The sequence below is a fragment of the Hydractinia symbiolongicarpus genome, chromosome 9 (assembly GCF_029227915.1).
Source record: "Hydractinia symbiolongicarpus strain clone_291-10 chromosome 9, HSymV2.1, whole genome shotgun sequence".
In the NCBI taxonomy this organism is placed as follows: Eukaryota; Metazoa; Cnidaria; class Hydrozoa; order Anthoathecata; family Hydractiniidae; genus Hydractinia; species Hydractinia symbiolongicarpus.
This window is the reverse complement of record NC_079883.1, coordinates 26286550-26307667: the sequence shown is the minus strand read 5'-3', so window position 1 is coordinate 26307667 and position 21118 is coordinate 26286550. Positions and strand designations below refer to the sequence as shown.

At 38.0% G+C, this 21118-nt stretch overlaps 2 protein-coding genes across 2 annotated transcripts in view; both read right to left on the bottom strand.

Annotated features, from left to right (window-relative positions):
• Positions 1 to 8071: 8071 nt before the first annotated feature.
• On the bottom strand, positions 8072 to 11873 carry LOC130656882 (uncharacterized). The gene is made up of 4 exons (XM_057459823.1): positions 11800 to 11873; positions 10675 to 11001; positions 9270 to 9532; positions 8072 to 8755 (listed from the first exon to the last, which is right to left on the bottom strand). Exons 1-4 carry the CDS (start codon positions 11817 to 11819, stop codon positions 8094 to 8096), a joined length of 1272 nt encoding a protein of 423 aa, XP_057315806.1. The 5' UTR covers positions 11820 to 11873; the 3' UTR covers positions 8072 to 8093.
• Positions 11874 to 12772: 899 nt separating this feature from the next.
• The window catches only part of LOC130657596 (usherin-like), a 32321-nt gene continuing 23975 nt past the window's right edge, over positions 12773 to 21118 (bottom strand). Inside the window, exons 31-38 of the mRNA XM_057460582.1 lie at positions 18973 to 21041; positions 16368 to 18779; positions 15883 to 16088; positions 15494 to 15679; positions 15321 to 15419; positions 14759 to 15015; positions 14304 to 14492; positions 12773 to 13518 (exon numbers count right to left, since the gene is read on the bottom strand). Coding sequence (XP_057316565.1) covers positions 13408 to 13518; positions 14304 to 14492; positions 14759 to 15015; positions 15321 to 15419; positions 15494 to 15679; positions 15883 to 16088; positions 16368 to 18779; positions 18973 to 21041 — 5529 coding nt within the window. The 3' untranslated portion in view covers positions 12773 to 13407. The remainder of the gene's footprint in view (positions 13519 to 14303; positions 14493 to 14758; positions 15016 to 15320; positions 15420 to 15493; positions 15680 to 15882; positions 16089 to 16367; positions 18780 to 18972; positions 21042 to 21118) is intronic.

The following is a 21118-nucleotide window of genomic DNA, read 5'->3' as shown; positions in this document are numbered from 1 at the left end:
CGTCTTCTTTAAAAAAGTACGTGCAGATGTGGCATTTTGTAGCCTTGGTATACTCCTTCTTTGGCATATCTGTGAATTTTGTCACTGCTTGCTGCGACAAAATTCTTCAACCTCGTTCCCAGGGCATTTTGCCTTGTAATGAAGTTGATAGCAACCACTCCGTAATAACGGCTCAGGGGCCACAAGACCCTGAGGACGAGGTTGACGTATCCTACAACCTTTCGCCTCGTCCTCTAGATGATTCACAAATCGCTTGACACAGTTTTTGTCACGTTAAACCTTTAACAGATCAGACACATTATCATAGACAAACTTGTTGTACATGCATCAACCAAATGGTACCTGCTTGTTTAATTTTTTTTGTCTTATTTTCCCCACCATCAGTTACAGGAATTAGCCTGTGTATATAGCAAACGGTACCCTATCGATCGATCACTCTAAAGGCAATTACCACAGAATTTCAACACATGTGTATTCTTAGAGTTGCTGGTGCCCAGCATTCCTGAGAGGGTTTTGATGCTGGTGTAGTGTGTTTTCTGTCATGAGCATTAAGTTCGCTTGTTAATGATGGCCATCTTTGCAAACATCCATGCAGGTACCTTTATGTATGAAGGCCCTCGAGTAAGCCGTTACTTGTGAAAATTTACGTCGTGATGCAGGATCCCATCCATGGTAAACCCACAGTTTGATACAGCTGAATGCTCTACATGCTTCTTAATCTGTGTGTACATGGCATCAAACACATCAATCTACATGGAATAATGAATAGTAGGGTTACTGTAGAAGGGCTTCCTTGTGTATCCATCACTAGACCTTTCAGCTCTTTTTTGATGGCATCAGGTTTAAAACCCTTCCCTATCTTCTCCTTCTACACTATCGGCATAGACATATGTACCTTAGCAGATGTCATGTCTTTCACTTTCACTTTGATCGTTGTCTTTACGTTAGGTCTCATCATCGCAATATATCCATCAACGTCAGCTTTTCCTAGCTTGCACTGCGTGCTCATGTTCTCGAAGTGTAAAGTCAGGCTTCACGCTTTCCCTGTCTTCACGAGATTCTTCATACATTTAGGTTATTGCTGATGTAGTCCTCATCTGCTACTTCTGCACACTCGTTATGAAGAGTAGATCCTTTCACCATGTTTACAATTATACACAGTTACTCAAGACGTACATCAGATAGGTGAGGTATCAGCGAATATCAGATGGGATACTCATCAATGTTCACACATGTCCGATAGCTATTGCACTGAGGTGCGCTAAAAGTGCGGTAGAAATGTTGTGATAGTGGGTAATCATCGATATGTACAACTGTGCGACAGCTATTACCGATATACTCAAGGTAGGTGTAGAAGCAACGTTGCAAACATCAATGTACACAACTATCTTCACAGCTGTTCAGGAGTAGTCTCAGGTAGGTAACGTGGAAGAGGCTTGATAAAAAAACAGCAGGGGTAATAAAGGCGGTTAGCAAGGGGTCTAAGGTCAGTCTCAAGTGGATCCTTGGTGAATGAAGAAGGAACACCGTCGGCGTTCACAAATGCGCACAGCGCTCGAACTGCCCTATATCCTTTCCTTGTGCATTGAGAAAAAAGAGAGCTATTTGTTCTTATCAAGATTGTACCTCTTCAAAAGATGTAAGTTTTTTATGGAGGATGTTCGGTAAGGTCTTTAGACACACGTGTTCTGTGGATTACACCGACCGCTGACCCTACAACTTGTGAATTGCTCCGCACATATGACATTCTGAAGTCATACAACTTTCGACAGCAGAGTTACAAGCAAATCTTTCAACAATGTCATGGGGATTGGTTGGTATTTGTGAATCTGTTGGAAACCACTGATTTTAAAAAAGGACGGATTCCGTGACGGACGGACACTTTAAAGATCCTCATTTTTTTTAAAAGGAGTGATATATCAGATACTTTACTTAAACTTTTTGTAAATTATGCACCCTGAAGAGATAGGTTAAACATACTAAAGTTTAAGTACAAGCATAGTTAACGTTATAGATAAATTATTTCATCCTACCTGTTTGGATCAGTATTACTAAGATTTACATGGGAAACATGGGAATTAGAGTCAAATAACATTGTTAATAAAGAAAACATTTCTGTCCGTCCATCACGCAAATTTTTTTCAAGTATCAATGTTAACTAGCTCAAAAACAAAAAACGAGTATAAAATGACAACATATTTATTGTTTTTGTCCTAGCCACTATCCTATTATCAGAAAATAACAATCTGTTAACTATCAAATTTTGCGACAACGCAACGAATTTTGTAATAGCCGCAGTAGCTAGTAGAGCCACCGTAGGGATTGCCTGGTGCAGGGTCAAGCTACTTTGACGATTAAGGTGGCATTAAGCGGTTGTCGCAAAGTGTGAGATTCTACGCCTACTTGATCCTTGAAATTCGAGCAAATACCCAATCAGGAATAATTGGGGTCAAGTGGTAAGATTTTGGACTCAAGTACGATTGAAGGTCTATTTCAGTGTTGATTATGGCGTGTACATGATACCAAACGATATGAACATTCACATCGGTAACATCTCGGATTTTACAAACACGATTCTCATTAGTAATGAGTATTTTTCTGTCGGTGTGTATCCATATATCAACGGAAGCAGAGCACATGTAGAACACAGAGTCCGGTTAGTACTGATTTCAAAAGCTTTGCTAAGGAGAAAAAGTTGAGACGTAGTATTAGCAAGCACGAGTGTGGGGAGCACGAGGTTACCAAATTCGTGTTAATGACAACAAGGGTCGGATTTATCCTGAAATATATCTACTCATAGTGATCCGGTAGGGAAAGGGAAATGAGATGTGGAAATAAGCAAAGCCACGCTGTCCCAAATATGAAGATTTTGTGTGACGTTTACGACACGACAAGCGAAATTTAAAGCTCAATGATTTTACTCGATTTACCTTTATATCTGCGCTTCGCTAATGCGTATGCTTTTTCCGCATATAACCCACCACAAGAACCTTATCACCAGCAATGTGCCACCACTTTTGCAACTTCAGCAGCAACTTAAAAATAAGCTAACATTACTTCCAATAATGCCAGCTTTAGCAAGTCAAGTCCAAAGCAGTTTAGTACGGTAGTTGAAATCAGTAAACCAACGGGTATAACAATGGATGCAATGGTAATGCCTTGTTCCTTTAATGTCATGTTCTCTTTAATCGTTGCGAGATGGGTGTGAGTCTAAAAGGATAGTAATCCATCTTACGTACAGTCTTGCGTAGATGATGTTATTTTTTTCAGGACGTCTAAAATTAATTGGTACGAAGACAAAGAGAACCATTATGAACAACATCGGTAAGAGTCTTGAACACTATCATTCTAAACCCCAACGAAGTGAAGAGCATTAATGATATGTATAATGTACTGGCAGCATACAAAGATATTTGGCTACCCAAGTTTAAACTTGAGAAAAACTTGATCCTCGGAAGTATTAATCCAAAACATGGTACGATACGAGTATTACAGGTTAAGGCGAGTGTTTATGTTGGTACAGACTAGGAGAAGGCGATTGTAGCAGGGTACGTCAATACCCTCTGCATTCCTCTCGGAAAGATGTTTAAACTCAGAAGATACCTAGTTCTATAAACTAGAACTACATGATCAATTGCAATTTGTTCTCCACACCAAGACGTTGCCGAAGATGGTGGTACGGCTGCGTCAGTGTTTACAGCCACTAAAGATGCAGACTCTGCCTACAAGATCATCAACATTACATTTGTATTTAAAAAGGCAACCCTGAAAGTCTCGAAAAAGCTATGGTATCACGATATCGTCGCATGACCTTGCCGGAGGAGTTTTAAGGAATGTCAAGGTCCTACGATCTACCGCAAGCATAACACACAAAACCAAGACGAGTACTGTCATATGTATTCTGCAACGTACTATTACTAATCAAGCGGCGATGAATAAGACATAACTTCCACGCTTTAAAGAGATTGTCATTATGAACAATCCCAATAGCATGCATGTCTCTAATAGATTGAAAATGAAGCCCATTTAGACCATTATAAAAGTCACATAAGACTTATTTACGGAATGACGCCTGTAATGGTGATATTTTAATAGGTTAACAGAAACTTTGCGCCTCGGATAAGTGACGTAATATACAGTTTGTAAGTAGCGAATATTAAACAAGGCGAAACTGTCGAAAAATTGTGTAATTAAGGATAAAGGCTTCACTATAAAAAAGGTAAAGGATAAAGTAAAAGTACTCAGACACCCTTCCTTCTTGTGTTTACATACTCTCAAAAAGTGGGTCGACCGAAAATCAGCTGCGCATAATTAAACGATTTACCAAAAACCGTGCTTGTAAGCTGGCTGTATTTTCTTGATTAACCAACTCCGCAAACACACATGGGGTATGCAAACTACGCGGGAAGTAAAGTCAGTGCAGCACTAAATGTGCAGAAGAGGGCTGCGCGAGTTGGAATTAAAAATGCCAAAGGTTGCATCGAAAAATATCGGAACAATTTTAAAACTAATAATCGAAAACTTAAGGAGTGGATAACAGAGGATAAAATAACAAAAGTTGCATTGACAGTCATCGAAATGTATTATATGTGTAGACTTGGTGCTATTTGTTTTAGAAAACCACTCGATTTTTTAGGGTTTTAAAGCCCTCCCTACAAACCTTCATTGTAACCGTCGAAAGTAAAAACTTTTCGATCTTCACTTTTCTCAGTAGGGCTTTGATAGGCGTAAAGTGTTGTCCTCAATGCAACAAATATTTTCATGATTATCTCACCAAATTCGTTCTTCATCAGGCCTACAGCTTTCTTGGAAGTAATGTTGCATTATCCTTGTAGTAGACGCTTGTGTTAAAGTGTGTCACTACATGATAGGCGAAGCTATCTGTATCGGTATAACAAAACTGTATTTTCTACCGTATTTTGGTTGTATGTAGTCGTAGCGAAACTCGTACATAATCAGTTCGATAAGATTCAAGATTGCCTGCCTTAAATACACATGTTCAACATCTTAATGCTTTTCTTACCATCTCCAAGCCCACGAGGTTATTGCTAAATCATTAACAACTTTTGAAGTTCAGCTTTGCAACCAACTTAAGGTGTTTCTCCTGGTTTGTCACAAGCTTAATGTTGCAATGATGGCGGATGTTTTCCATGGTCTTGCGGAACACTGAGCAATTCATGAGCTTAAAAAGGTCTTTCTTAAACTCGTTCTTAGAAGCCGGCTTCAACCTTGTATTCAGATGGCTTAACCTCTGCATAAACTAGATAACTCTGTGTAGCTTTTTCATTAAGGCCGTAGTTTGTAGCTTTATTAAGTGCACTGCTATGTACTACATACCTACGTTAATGCTTAGGCTTTTTAAGTTTTTACACCTTACCGATCATTATGCCGTCCGGTAGGAACGGTAGCTCGTTATCGTTCAGCGCAGCTGAGTAGTCTACATCAACCTCCAGTAGGTACCCGTACCTGTTCTTTTTTATTACATTTACAATTTGCTTTAGCGTAAATATCTTTGTTCTGAGGATCTTATTAAAGCCAGGTTTTTATGGGTCTTGAGCCATCGCCCACCCGTAGAGGTTGTTGACATCGAGATGTTACAGTTTAAGGTTTAACGTCTGGATTATACTGTTCATTAGTGTACTTGTTATTGTTGTGAGTAATACCTCTTTGGATACTCTTCCTAAATATGAGGATCATGTCAATGTGTTTTACAAGCTTCAACCCTATACCTTAATACTTGAGTGCCGACTCTATACATTTCATGCTAGTCCTGAAGCAGCGTAAAAATGGGAACGATCAAGTTTATAATCTTCTAGGCAGACATCTCAATCATTGTCAAAGTCATTTGCCAGGAGCAGCACGTCAGTAGCAAGGTAAGTGGAATTGTAGCACCCTAGATTTTTTTTACCTGGTCTATCTAACATCTACATACCATGCTCGCAGTCCCTGAAAGGGATCCTATTCATGTTCAGCATGCTATAGAACATCGGCTTTGCTGGTTTATTAACAGGTCATCATATCAACAGGGCTTTATTAACAGGTCATCATATCAACTCTTGCTGTAGGGCTAAAAATAAATGTTTTCTAAACTAATCAGTTGTATGAATATGTGATAATGCATCTGATAGTGGCAAAAATCATACAATCATATATTATTGACATGCATGCTGTTTAATTTGCAGACCGGAAAATTGGTAATTTACAGGCCGGAATATTTGTATTTACCTATTTTTTCACTTCTATTGTCATATGATGACATCATAAGTCATTTTGTCACTTGTAAATCCAATTTGTCTTGATTGAGTAGCTATTGATATAAATGCGAACAGATATACAAGGTTTTATTCCATGACAGCTATTAACACCAAGCACCATTAATACCATTCTCAAACATCGATTGTTTAATAAAATTATGATTTGAATTCTGATCGATTTCCATTTCAACCTAGAGAAATGCTTTGTCTTCATAACACCTGTAAATTTTCCTAATAAAATCTTACATTCTTATATTACTTTTTTAATGACTAGTACTGTAAATAGTTTTAAAAATATAAAAAAACGAGAATTTCCAAAAAAGGCATATTTTCTTTGACTATTGTCTCATTATGACGTCATTACTTCCAGTGTCCCCTCCCATACCTAGAAGGGTCAAGAAATCCCATACCAAATTGGTTTAGAGTTGCTGGTGCCTAGCCTTCTTGAGAGGCTTTTGATGCTGGTGTAGTGTGTTTTCTCGAATGAGAAGTAGGTTCGCTTGTTTGCTGCGCGTGATGTTGTGGACTGATCGTTGCAGGGTGTTGATGCTTTATTGCGTGATGTAGAAGACTTTGACCGCGATATTCGAGTTGTTCTTCTTGAAATTGGATATGTGATTAATAGCCGTTGAGAACTTTATATCCTGCCAGTTGTAGTAATGTACGAACTATAGTAGTTTAGATATCCTTTGTGGTCTTTACCAGTCTCTTCGTGGTGCAGAGAAGCTACGACGTCCTATTCTAATCTCTCCTTATCAGCCTTATTATTGGGGTTGGTGGTTGATGATGGCCTTTTTTGGGAAGATCCATGCAGATACCTTGATGTACGAAGATCGCTGAGTAGGCCGTAGTTTGTGGAAATCTACGTCATGGCGCAGGACTTTATCTATGGTAAACCTACTCTTTCATAAAATTGTTTGCTTTACATGCCTCCTGATCTGGGCGCACATGGTCTGAAACAAATCATAGTCCCATAATTTGCCTCTTCCTCATTTTCTTTATGGAGTGTAGATCGTTTCAGGACCTTTCTGTATCATACAAAGCCATCACCTTTGTCCTGAAGCTTTTGCAAACACTTTTCATTTCAGGGTTCGTTCCTTTCAGGGTTTCGTCACAACTTTAATCAGCCAGTCATACCATACCCACCTCCTTGCTATTCACCACCGGTCGATCTTTTTGTTGCTCAACAAAAAGATCGACCGGTGACCAGATACAATTATCTATGGAGGTGCGTAGACCCTTAATGGTTTTGCTGGAGCTGTTCCTGATGGTCTTTTTGCTAGTTTTAATAAAGAGATTTTCTCGTGTTCATCTTTGTTATAGGTTTCTGCAATGGATTTTTCATTCTGATGGACAAATATAACGCACTCATTTAATGTAGATTCGTGGGCCTCCAACTAGAAAACAACAGTGGTGGCTTGAGTAGAGATTTCCCGTTACTCTGCTCAAGAGAGGAGAAAACCCTTATAGAATAATAACTGCGAAAAATTACTAGTGTCAAAGTAGCGTTGGAAAGATCGATATACACACCAGAATCACACCTATATGCAGATACTTAAGAAGTGCATCAGGTAGGTGAGGTATCAACGCATATTAGGTGGGATATTTATCGATGTTCAAAAATGTGCAACAGAGGTGCTGCGACTAGTGTGGCAGAAAAGGTTTGATAATGGAGTAATGAAAAAATGCTCACGAAACAAAAGACATTTATGCTTGACAACATTTTGTTTGGCTTCGCATAATGTTGAGCATATAGTTAAAAATGACCAAATTTTTAACCATATGCTAAACTGTCTACGGATGAGTCATATTGATGCTATGGTAATATTCGTTTCTTTTTTAATTATATGCTTGATAGAGATAATTTAACAAAACTTGAACTTTTAATCGATTAAAACCGAATCCATAATGTCGGCCATCATAACTTTTTAAACCTACGCTCATGTTGAAAGTTTCAATGACGGTCACATTCCTCTCCTCCCAGTATTTGTTCACTTTTTTATTAAAATTTTGTATCTTTGCATTACTTTGTCCAGTTTGCATGCGTAAGAAACCATGTACCCCGTGTATTCCTATCCAGATAATTTTAGGCCATCCATTTTTCGACTCTCCTAAAATGTTCCAAACTTTGTCTAGATATTCTTTTTTTACAGCGTTAAAATCTAACTGGTAATGTAAACCAACTCCTGCAATCACCCAGTGATTTTCCAAATTTAGTATGGATTTTAATTTATTGCTGACGTCAGTAATTAGCGTTCGATGGTAATCTTGGACAAGATCCACTTTTAAATTAACTTTCCCACCACAAACACTATTCAATGGGAGCTCGTCCGTTGTCTTGGAAACTATTTCCACGCTGCACACTTTATTTGTTATTTGTTGTTCTCCTCTGCAGAGTTTTTTCTTATTATATGTAGCGTTAAACGGAATGCTTCCCTCTAAATAATCATCAGTGAGAAGAAGAAGCATCATGGTGTGAAACTGTCGCATAAGGGAGTCACCTGAAACGAAGTGAACTTTGCAGAGAAATAAATTATAGTTCATGTCAAGAAACAGCAGGGCGAAGTAAGACTCGATAGTTTATGTGGTACACTTAAGGCGATCTCTGATACGCATATACAAAAGCATAAAAAGGTAATTGAAAACATGAACTTTTCAGGATGGCTTGTTTATATGAATAAAAAATCCTGCCTGAGCCGGGACGATACGAAATTGTCCCGGTACATGAATTAAACATAAAATAATTTTTAGTGTAATTATTAATGAGAGCGGAATCTCGCGAATGTACCGTCTCGGTAATCGTTCCGTCTCGCCTCGCATATGAACAAAAACGCAGACGAACCGCTTTTAATTTATCGCACATTCATTTTTTGCACGGTATTAATTTTGCAAGTGACATTGTGTATTTTGTGCCTCTTAACGTTCACCAATATACGGATACGCTTACTGGTACTAAAATTTTTCATAACTTATTTCTTATCTGTCATAATAAAAAAAAACTGATAACAAACTAACCAATAAAAACCAGCGATACATCCTTTTCAGACAAGAACTTGCACGCTTCATTGTGGCTAACTTCTTTTAACGTGCACGTGTTTGGAACCCAGTTTCCTAGTTCAGCGGAGATAAATTTTCTTTGGTCAGTACACTCATCACAGTTACAAAATTCAGGTCCATTCCCACATCGTCCGGACGAATGATGGCAACACGGTTTATCACTTTGTGGATCACATTGAGCGAGTAGACGATAACCAGTAAGTGGACCCTGGGTACCACACCTGATGCAAAAAAACACCAAGTTTATTTAATTTGACAAAATGACAGTTTACACAAGAGATATAAATAAGAAGTTATCGGGTACAGTCTAGCTACCTTAAGTTATCAGTTAGCAAAATTACAAATTCATTTTGCTATTTTTTTATGAACTTCCACTCGCAGAATATCTACACCGGCAGTGGACGTTTATAAAAAAACTTTTATCACCCTCTAGTCGTTAATTGTTGAGGTTCTCAAAGTGAAAATTTTAGAAGTCATTTAGCTGATATGACATTCCTTACAGTATTACGTGAAACCAGATGCCTGTCATTATGCATAATAACCGAATAATATCCACAATTCTCGAATTTATCACAAGCTCTGTAGCAAATACCGTAAAATGCCGAAATCGAACGCACTCGATCATAAGAGACCCGTTGTTAAGCGCTTCAAATCCACACCAAGATTTTATTTCTGTTTATAAGCGCACCCTCAGATAAACGCATATAGGAAAAAGTAATATAGAATACAATGTTTGTTTCACTTAAAATGTGAGATTTTTTTCTGCTTCTATAATTTTGTTACGGAATTTATGAATTTTTGCAGCATATATATAATATGCACACGGAAACACGACGCTTTTCATCAGTAATGACTGCTTTTATCCAAAAAATTGGCCACTCATTAATCATTGGATACAAAATCTTGGCTAAAGCTTCTGGAACGTGTCCTACAAGTTGTTCTACCAACTTCACAATACAACCTTTCGATTGTTAGGTCTTTCTTGAAGTGTGGAATATCAAACAGTCTCGACGGATCGGAAGCCCATCTTGTTAATATTCCACTTATGAGTGACGATGATGATGATGATGATTCAGAATCCTCTGACACAGATGTTGTTGAGTACGAACAAAGTGATGTTCGTTCTTATATTTCTCCTGACGATTCAACAACTGATGAAGATTAAGGAATATAAAATGTACAAAACGATACACAGAAAAGAAAATACATCATCAAAAAAAATTATTCGATTTTTTTTGTTTTTCTTCTTCCACTTTTTTATCCTCGTTTAAAAGCGCACCCGTGGATAAGCGCATCAAAATCTTGCTATCACCACTGATAAGCGCTGCGCTTGATTTTGCTGTTATACGGTATTCGAACCTACCTAGAGTCATTTCGATATAACAAAGCTGGCCAATCCATGGCAAGGCGTGTTTCAATGTCCAAACGCTCCCTTTCTTTCTTTTCATAACGAGTTAAGTCTGGTTTTAACTCCCAACCACCTTGTGTTGCCTCTTTAAGATACTTACAAATCTTCTTTTTGTTTGGCTTTGGTTTCCCAAATTGCTGCATATATAACACAGGTATATGAGAACTTAACTGACGTTTGCAGAGCTGAATTGAGAGCAGAAACTGTACATCCAAGCCATAATACTTGAAAACAAAGGCGATAACCAATATAAGGAACAATATTTGAGAATACTTGTAGATTCTGAAAGGAAGAATAACGAGAAATGTGGATGGTGGTGGCGCATATTAAAAATATAATATATAAAATTGTAATACAGAAGTTCTAATGAAATGGAAATTATAAACCTTGTCCCAATAAAATAGAAGTCGTGAAAAAAGTGTCTGCTAAAAATAAGTTTTTCATTTTCGCTCAGTATATGATATTATTGATTTTTTGACTGCTGAGAAGTTCAATCCAGCTGGAACATATTTGCTGGAGAATATCAAGCATATATTAACATTAAGAGTTCTCTAAGTGGTGTAAGAAAGTGCAAGGGAGCGAACTGACGAATAGAGAAGATCAAATGTTGTTGAAACCAAAAAACAAAACAGGTTATATAGAAGAACAATTTATGGTGGAGCATATTCTGCAAAACGTTTGTAAAAATGTGGTTAGTCATTCTCATTGCTCTATGAAAGCAGATGTTATTGGAAGAAAAAATAGATTATTGTGAAGGTGCCTATGGACTGGAAATTCTGATTCGATATTTCTTTTCTTGACCCTACAAAACCCGATGACAGGCTTAAACCAAAAAAAAAAGGAGTTCGTTTCATCTCAAATAAAAAGAACTTGTAGAAGTCAATGTTTCTGCGCAGCTCTTTGTTTTGTGTGCCGCTGTGTGAAAATGAAGTGAAACCGAGGCTGTTGACGAAACGTGAAGGATAATACAACAATTTTTCCACACAAATGTTGTTCTATAATTCCCTTCTATATTGTTTAATAAATAAACTTATTTAAATATTATTTTAAGATGGAAAATATAAATAAAATGAAAATTACCTGATCAAATTTCTTGCCATCTTTTTAATGTTTTAATTTTCTTCTCATGTAATAGTAGGTTTATTAATGTTGCCATAGCAACTATAATATTGTTTAAAAAATGTTCAAAAGACATGTGTTGGTAAATATGGCGATGTGGAAAACGTGTCAAGATATTTTCACTTTTGATCTTTCCTTATATAATAAGAAAGTAAGAAATGCTAAAAAAGCGCTTAGCTGAAGAAAATAAAAAGTTGATAAAAGTTATAAATTTTCTAAAAAATAAATTGGTGTTCCCAATTGTTTAAATTTTGTCGGTTTGGCTGTAATATTTGCCTAAAGAAGTTTGCTGGGTTTTTGAAAAGCATTTAATCCTCTACTGAAACTGAATATATTTATCTACCATTTTAGCTTTCATTTACAATTTTATCTTTTTTCTGCGAAACTCGAGATTGTATAAAGGAAACGTACAGATAATAGCTATCGTTAACCTAACATATATTCTTTATTTATGATAATTTCGCGTTAAAACATTTTGTGAACCAGACTGTATTTAGACTCTAAACATATGAATTTCGCACAACAAGAATTAGTATAAATATCACCCTAAAAATCATTTTAACAAGCAGTGCAGCAAGTACTTAACCATTTTGGGATAGTACATATAAATTAGTACACGCGGGATGTAGCAAGATATTCTTCGACAGCGTTTCCAACAACATCAATAGAACAGTACTCAGGAATCAGTAGGTTGTAAAAAGATTTTTGATAAGCATAACCTTTACAGATGTCCCTTCCGTTCCAGAAATATAAAACATAAAATAAAATAAACATAAAATGTGGTTATAACCTTATTCTATTTATTAAGATTGCTCGCGCAGTCTAAATTATTGTAACTTTGGGCAAGCGATTATTGCTCTGGTATTATTTTCGTTTCGCCAGGCTTGAGAGAAGGGTGGTGGAGGTCACGTATTTTAAAAGAAGGAACTCACTATTTATTAGACTATAGTTTATTCAACATATAAAATTCTTGAGTCGTACATATTCAACCTATTTTCAAAAGGTATATATCTGCCTCATTTCCATAACGAGGCCCGTAATAAAACGAATTTATAAAGTTCCGGTTATTTTTTTGGAATACAATTTTTTTAAAAACTTTTAAAAACATTTTACAGGACTTCTGAAGACGCCAAAAAATACCTGCGACACAGGAGAAGTAAAAAACATAGCAGAAAAAACGCATAATCGAAGATAATAAAAAACGCGCGAATATTAAAACGATAATAAAATTCAATGCAAATTAAAAAACTTACAACTACAAATATATTACTAAAAAAATTTATATATCAACAATCTTGTTTTTTATTCTTCGAACATTTAAATGTACCGGAGCAGCCCGAGCACGAACAAAGTAGTCTGGGTACGTACGTACATTTAAATGAACTCGACGAATAATTCACAATATATACAAATAAAAACCTTTCTTAAATATCTATTTGAAATTCTTTATTTTACTACTACCTAATAAACACGTCTGTTTGGGTAGGCAATTTTTCAAATTATGTTAAGAAATCATTTTAAATCTTTTATGACTACTCTTCATATTGCAGGCGCACGTTACGTCAATGTTTACAAGTGCGTGTCTGGAAAAAGTATACGTTCATGCTGGACACTGATTAAATCATTGTCGGGCGGCGTGTCATCTAGTTCTTCATCAAACGAAGTTGGACTTTCGTCATACTATAAAAAAGGGCGATAAATTTATTATGAACGTCGTAAAGTAATTTATTTTCGCCAAAGAAAAGTTCGAAAATGGGTAAAAAATTACGGAATTTACTTCCGGGTTTGTGTTGCAGGTTTGAAGAACTTATTATGACTCCTTAGCTTGACCTTTTTTAAGCGATTTGTTAAAGTTATTGTAGCATTATTACAATCCCGGACATAAATTTTCGCGTAGGAGGACGGAATTTCAAAGCTCGTCACCACAAGCAATTGAGAAAGCCGTTTCTATGTAAATAACACGCACGTGTCAATGTTCACAGGGAACTTAGGATCTAAAATCTAAAAGATTACTAATTTTTGCGAATGTCAGCACGCCCAGATTCCCCGATTTTTCGTGTCTCTCCGGGTCGTTGAGCGCATTATTCCATAATGCGGACAATGTGGTAAACGCAGCTAGGGTAACATCAACGTTGGTTACTCGGTCTACAGCCTTACATTATGTTACCCGGGAATGTGGTGCAGAAAAATCACGCAGTGTTTTTATTCAGAATTTAATTTCGCTAGCAACTGATTGAACTTTTCGTGGCATGTATTTTAGCAATTTCAGTTATAAATCGCAAGAAGAACAAGTATACGATAGTATTAAATAAAGGGAACCTTTGTTGAGAAGCACCAGATGATGTTGATAAAACAAGTTTTCTTTAAAAAATTATAAAGAAAACAAATACATCTCAACAAAGTGTGACTTTTTTATGCGGGAGATACACATAGATAGGCGAGTGTAAAAATAACAGCTAACTTACCAATCCAGAGTCCAAATCTCTGCCATTAGCTGTTGTCTCCCACACCAGATCGTCGTTAATATAATTCTCATTAATTTTCGATTCACTCATGGCCGATAAAGGGCCGAACCTTTCACGTGTGCTGTCGTATCGCAACGTTGGTGACAAGGGTAACATCTCGTTGTTAAAACCAATGGTGTTATACCGACTCTAAAGAAATAAATGAAACCTAAAAATATTACTCTTTTGCCGGAATAAATTTCCGTTAAACAAAATTTTCGTCGCCTCTGTCGGCAACTCGATTACTATTTTCACGTCAAAATTATTTCATTGGATTAAATATTCGTCGAAAAATTATCGTCACTGCTCAAGAAATTTAGTCACTTTATGAGGCGTAAAAGATAAAATGCGGAGATCCTTCAAACAGTGGAATATTTCACTGGATGTGCTACAGAATGTTTACTCGGCTAACTTACAAGCGATTCATTACGTGAACCGACTCGATCTTGTCTGTATGCTTTCTCGCTGAACGCATCCACGGAAGACTCGCGTTGTCCATACTTGTTTTTGATTGGTAGAGGCTCGCGCTGACGAACATACACAGTTCGATCACCTTTACAACTGCGACAATAACATACTAAAAAAAGGAAGATTGCCAATACGCCAGCCAAGGCGCATAAGGCTAAAAACCAGACTGTCTTATACCAAGGAGTATCCGAAGACAGCGCACCAGCTAAAATTAAGAAAGAGCATTGTCATGTGAGGTTTGTATACAGATTCGATGATGTGTTTCAGTATGAAACTATTTTTATAACAAAACGCTTTTTGCTAGGTTCTGTTAACACTGGCTTACTATGAAAAATCTAACAAATAAAATCGTAGATTCATGCTCGTAAATATGTTGAAACACTCCACTCGACAATACTTGTCAGAAGAAACTACACAAAATAGGTGATAGTTCTCACATATTTTCACGGGGTGAATATTATTTACTAAGTATGCCAGGCTATTAAATACTAAGTAAAAGTGACCACCTACCCGTAGCAACTGTACCCACATCGATACTCACTTCATCTGTTATCAAAGTCTGTTCAACTCCGTTAACATCAACAAAAACCTTTACCGTATAAATATAGCCTAAAATATACAAATATAAAAATAAACTTTTTTTGCCATTTCTCTCTAAGGTGACATAACTATGACATACTTACTGCCAACCGGACGGTTAGGTCTCGATGCAACAAGATCAGGGCCACTAAAGCCTAATATGTTATTTTCATACAGTTCGTAGCGTACCAATTTACTTCTCAAATCAAAAGATGAAGACCAATCGACAATGATGGTATTCTTGGAGGCCTCAGATAATCGAACAGATGGCTTTTCAACAAGTACAGGAGCTATAAAAGGCATATATATTTAAACACAATTTGAATGTTTGTACTTCTGTTTTTAAAAGAATGATAAGGTGGAAGACATTGGACAGGTCTTCCAAGTCATTAAAATGTAAATCATTCTCAAAAACAATTAAAACGTATTTAAGCACTTCTAAGATTTCGTGATATAATTAAAGCCAGTAAAAAAGGTAAATAAAATAATTTACCGGAAGCGAGAGTTCTCTCTTCAGTTGAGGGAGAACTAGTAGAACCCACGGCGTTGAACGCTTCTACGGAGATGTTGTACAGAGTATATGGAGACAATTCAGTGACGTTGTATGATCTCGATGTCCCAGCTGAATATCGTTTGGTATTTGTTTGGCAGTTTGGTAATATCTGTTGTGGACACACAAGCCTTAGAAGGACTTCATATCTACAGGTAAAAATCAATGTAAATTATGCGATCCAGATGCTGATATGTTCGCCCAGTCGAAATTGACAAGTGAATTCAGTGAAATAGTATAATTTAATGTATAAGTCAAGTTAATTATTTGATCTCGGTTTTGTTGTGTTTTATTTTTAAAACCGCAACACACAAGATATAGGCCTCAATAATTTTTTTTTCAAGAAAAAAGAATTCAGTAACTGGAACCTAGCTTATATTCAAATATGAGATTTTTTTTCAATTTTAAGAAAAAGTCAATTTACTCACTTTGTAATCTCTCCATTCGGATACAAAGGTTCCAACCACGTGACTTCCATTTCTACTGATGTCTTTCGTTTAATAAGAGGAGCATTGATGAATTTGTCCGGTGCTGTCATTTTAGTGACCACTAAAACGTCACTGCTTACTCCACAACCGATTGCATTGCATGCATGTAACCGCACAGTGTAATTGCTCACAGGCTGCAGTTCGGAAACGAGTATTAAAGAATTCGTCAGATTCGTTGTGACGTTTCTTAAGTCAACCAATTCGACGACATACTTCAGTATAATACCATTTGATTTGCCAGGAGGAGTGATTATAACTGAGAAGTAGGTGTCTCCTATGCTTTCGGGTGGAACCTTTACAGGTGACACCATGTGCGGCACTGCCGTTGATGTTCTCGTCGTTACTTCAGACCATGCACTTTCAGTACGTCCAACGGTATTGTATGAAACTACTTTATACAAATATGTTGTTTCCGATGTAATATCAGGACCAGAATCGGTAACAGATTTATCTGGCCCACTATATACCAAAGTATTGTTAATTTCACCTTTCCGAAATAGTTCATAACGCAGAATCACCCCGTTAGGTTGTCTAGGTTCATTCCAAATGATTCCAATAGAGTCACTTTTTATTGAAGCGATTGGATAGGTCGGTACAGGCTGGTGTGATGGGGTTGACTCCAAGGTCCTAGCACTAGCACCTTGACTAGATGTGCAACCAGCTAAAGTGCAAGCTTTTACACGAAACTCGTACATCGTGTAAGGTTTTAGCGCTCGCCCGATATGCGTTCGAACCGTGCCAACATCAATCTCTTTGTTATCATAAAGAACTAAGTATCTTATCACAACGCCATTGGGAATGCCTGGTGGCGTCCACGTTGCCAGAATTGATGATGAAGTCAATGCTTTTAATGTAGGCGCTGTGACATTTTTCGGTGCACTTTGGTCTGTCGGTGGACTGGTTGCTTCTTGACTTGTAGTGCCACCAGCAGAATTGTAAACAGTGACAGTATAACCATATGTACGACCTGGAGATACTGTGCGATCTGTAAAGCGATTGTCCGTTCCATTGTAGATAAAATTTCCGTCTCTACGTAACACATAATATAAAATAATCCCGTTCGGTCTCTGAGGGGGAGACCAACTTGCATCAATGACAGTCGCTCCGATTACGTACAACACAGGTTCCGGCATGTGCTCTGGCAGATCTTCTCTTGTTGTCACCGAAGACGGTCTACTTTTCGTACATCCTTCAACAGTACAAGCGCTGACACTGAAGGAATAAGTTGTAAAAGTACGCAATCCAGTTGCATTGAATTCCAACGCATCGCCTTGGAACAAAGGCGTGACCTCATCGTTCAAAAATAACTTGTATATGTTGATTTTGCCATTTGGTGTTAAGGGTGGTTGCCACTTTACTTCAACACGAGTTGGGCTGAGCGCCACTAATGATGGAGGAAGCATATCCTTTGGAGCTGACTGAACTGTTAAGATAGTCGCATGTCGTGATTTTGTACAGCCTGCAAGAGTACAAGCCGACACTTGATACCAGTATAGCGTGTTCCATTTGAGGTCTTGAGTTTTATCTATATACGACGTTGCCGAAGTGCTGTCAATGCGTGATTCGTTTCTTAATATGTCATAATGACGAATGATACCGTTTGGTTGAGCAGGTGGAAGCCATTCCAACAGTACGCTCGGTCCAACTAACGCTGTCGCATTGACAATGGACAGATGTTGAGGTGCATCCTCAGAGGTGGTGATAGTAAACCAGTCGCTGTCCACACTCCCTTGACTGTTGAACGCGCGTAATTTGTAGCGATAACTTGTAAATGGCTGCAGGAAAATATCTAAGAAGCTAAATGTTGCTATATTCGTATCATTGGTTGAGTAGATGATAACTTCCGCTCTCCTCCGCCGGAGCTTTACAACTTGCTCACGTAAAACTTGGTACAAATTTATTTTGCCATTTGGGGAGAGTGGTGGTCTCCATTGTAACAAAACTGAAGTCGAGTTAGAAAAGCTACTTGTTGGTGGAATTAATCCTTTTGGGATGATTTCACCAGATGTGAGAACTTGCTTGGGTCCCGTTCTGCAGCCTGCAGAGTTGCACACAGCCAATTGGAATGTGTAATTCGTGAATGGTAATCGCCTTCTGATTAAAGCCTTCCTTTGCAATCCTTGATACACTACCACGGACTCCTCATATAGAATGTAGTTAAGCACAACACCGTTGCTAATCTCGGGAGGATCCCAATAGACCTCCATGCTTCGCCCGTTGTTGTTTCCGTCTGGGTTGGTGTCGGCTTTCAAAACAGGTATGCCACTAGGAAGGGCTTCTTTCATCCTTTCAATAGTCCAACCGCTATACCCTGTACCTACTGAGGTGGTCGCGCCAACTTGAAATTCGTATCTATAAGAGTGAGACAATTTTTAGGAAATTCCATTTTTCAGAAACAATATGAATCAAACAAAAATTAAATTTAGAGCTATAACATTTGTTTCTAAAAGTGGCGACACAATCAACAAAAAGTACCAAGCGACTTTAGATGCGACAAGTTGTCGTTGCTTAAAGTAAAGCAAAGAAAATAAACATATAGAGGTACCTCGTGGCTGGCAAAAATCCATTAACCACGGTTGTAAAAACATTAGCCTTGATACAACACTTGACCACTCTCTCATCGCCCAACTGACTAAATTTACGGGTACGAATAGAAAATGATTTGAGAATACCATTTGGCCTTCCAGGATTTGTCCACGTTGCTCTTATAGCCGTGCTATTTATGACATCGATTTTCGGTGCAGCGAGATCCTGTGGGATACTTTCCAACGTTCGATGAGCCACCCAAGTACTTTCGGCCACACCCACAGAATTTATAAACTGGACGCGGTATTCGTATTCAGTATAGGGTTGTAGTTGAGAATCAATATATTCAGTTCTATTGCCCATGTAAATAAGAAAGGGCGGGCCTTGCGGTTTTCGACGGTCAACTTTATACTTTGTTAAATTTCCGTTTGGCAAAGATGGTGCACTCCATTTTAATTCTATCTTACTGCTGGTTGTCGAAAGAAAGGTTGGCGCAGCTTGTCCTTGTGGAACACCTTCAAAAGTTCGAACTGTTCCTCGATCGCCTGTCCCGCAGCCTCTAACTGTACAGGCTTCAATTCTTACCCGATACAACGTGAATGCTTTTAAGCCAACAAGTATTTTGAAAAATAATAACCCTACGTCCCCCTTATAAATCACATCATCTATCTCTTGATAAAACACTGCATACTTTACGATCACTCCATTTGGAAATAATGGTGGAGACCACGAAACGTTGATAGAAGTAGAAGATAGCGGATATAACACTGGAACCGGTATACCCTGGGGAGAACTCTCTGGAGTTACTACGGATACACCTGTACTGAGGGTGCCTCCACCAGCATTATATACTTCCACACTGTAGGTGTACAATGTAGCAGGTGAGACTGTGTTGTCAATGAAGCTTTGACCAGTGTTATTATACACAACTGAAGCGTTTCTGTATAACACGTAATATGATATAACACCATTTGTTACCGCAGGTTCACTCCATTCTACCTCGACAGTTCTAGCACCGATGACTACCACTCGAGGTGGGTTTACACCTACAGGGGCTGCCTGTAAAGTGCGCTCGGAAGCCGAAGGACCAGCAGCGCAGCCAATTCGAGTACACGCTTCTACTCGGAATGTATACAACGTGTACGGTTTCAAATTCTTTACCTCTGCCATCATCATCTCTCCTAAATTTCCTTCAGGTAAGATCGGTTCAAAATGTCCATCTATTAATTGGGTCACATTGTATTTTACTATGACCCCGTTCGGCTTTCTCGGAACACTCCATTCCACCCTTATTATATACGCTGACTTGGCAATTAATACTGGCGGATTTACATTTTCTGGCACAGACTGTTGAGTATACACTAAATCAGTTGCTGAGATATTTGTGCATTGGTTCGTGCACACGCTCAACACGTACATGTATCCTGTATACGCTTGCAAGCTTTTTTCATCCAAATGTGAAGTAGAAACACCTGTATATAACAAAACTTCCTCCTTCGTTATCCACTTAATTCGAAATAATCTGTATTCACTAATTTGGCCATTCGGCTTGGTTGGGGGTGACCATACAACGGCTATTTGGCTCGAGGAGATGACAGTAGGAACTGGTGGTAATAAACCTTCTGGACGGGACATGAGTGTACGTGTACTGCCTAAACCACTTGTTACATTACCAGCTGTGTTAAATCCAATGACATAATATTCGTATTTTGTGTGCGGAATCAGAGCATTGTCAACAAATGATAAGATTGACGGATTGCGGCGGTTTTCTAGAATTTCTTTAAATAGCGTAACGCAAATCCCGGGCTCAGTTACGTTTCGTGTCTTGTCATAGTATCCAGCAACATACGCACATACGTGCTTGGAAACGTCGAAATCACATCGATTGCAGTACGACGTCGCTTTTTGCGCGAGGGAGCACACTTTTCCATCTCCGCAACCATTCACAGAGAAACTTGAACGATCAGCACAAACGCTTGTTGAGTTATCGTATCCAGTGATAGTGCAACACTGTTGTGTTTTCAAGATACGGTTCGTTCCGCAACACTTGTGATTTTCTTTCAACGAAGATTGCGTGTAGTTGTACACCTAGAAATGAAAGTGTTTTTAGAAAATACTTTAAGGTATGCTCACACAAAGAAACTACGCAAAATTAAGGCGTGATT

Excerpts from the sequence above, each read along its gene's own strand:
- LOC130656882 (XM_057459823.1), bottom strand. The coding sequence starts at position 11,819 with ATGGCAAGAAATTTGATCAG. Across the intron at positions 9,533-10,674 it reads TTATATCGAAATGACTCTAG|GTGTGGTACCCAGGGTCCAC; the intron begins GTAGGTTCGAAT and ends TTTTTGCATCAG. Across the intron at positions 8,756-9,269 it reads TGTATCGCTGGTTTTTATTG|GTGACTCCCTTATGCGACAG; the intron begins GTTAGTTTGTTA and ends ACTTCGTTTCAG.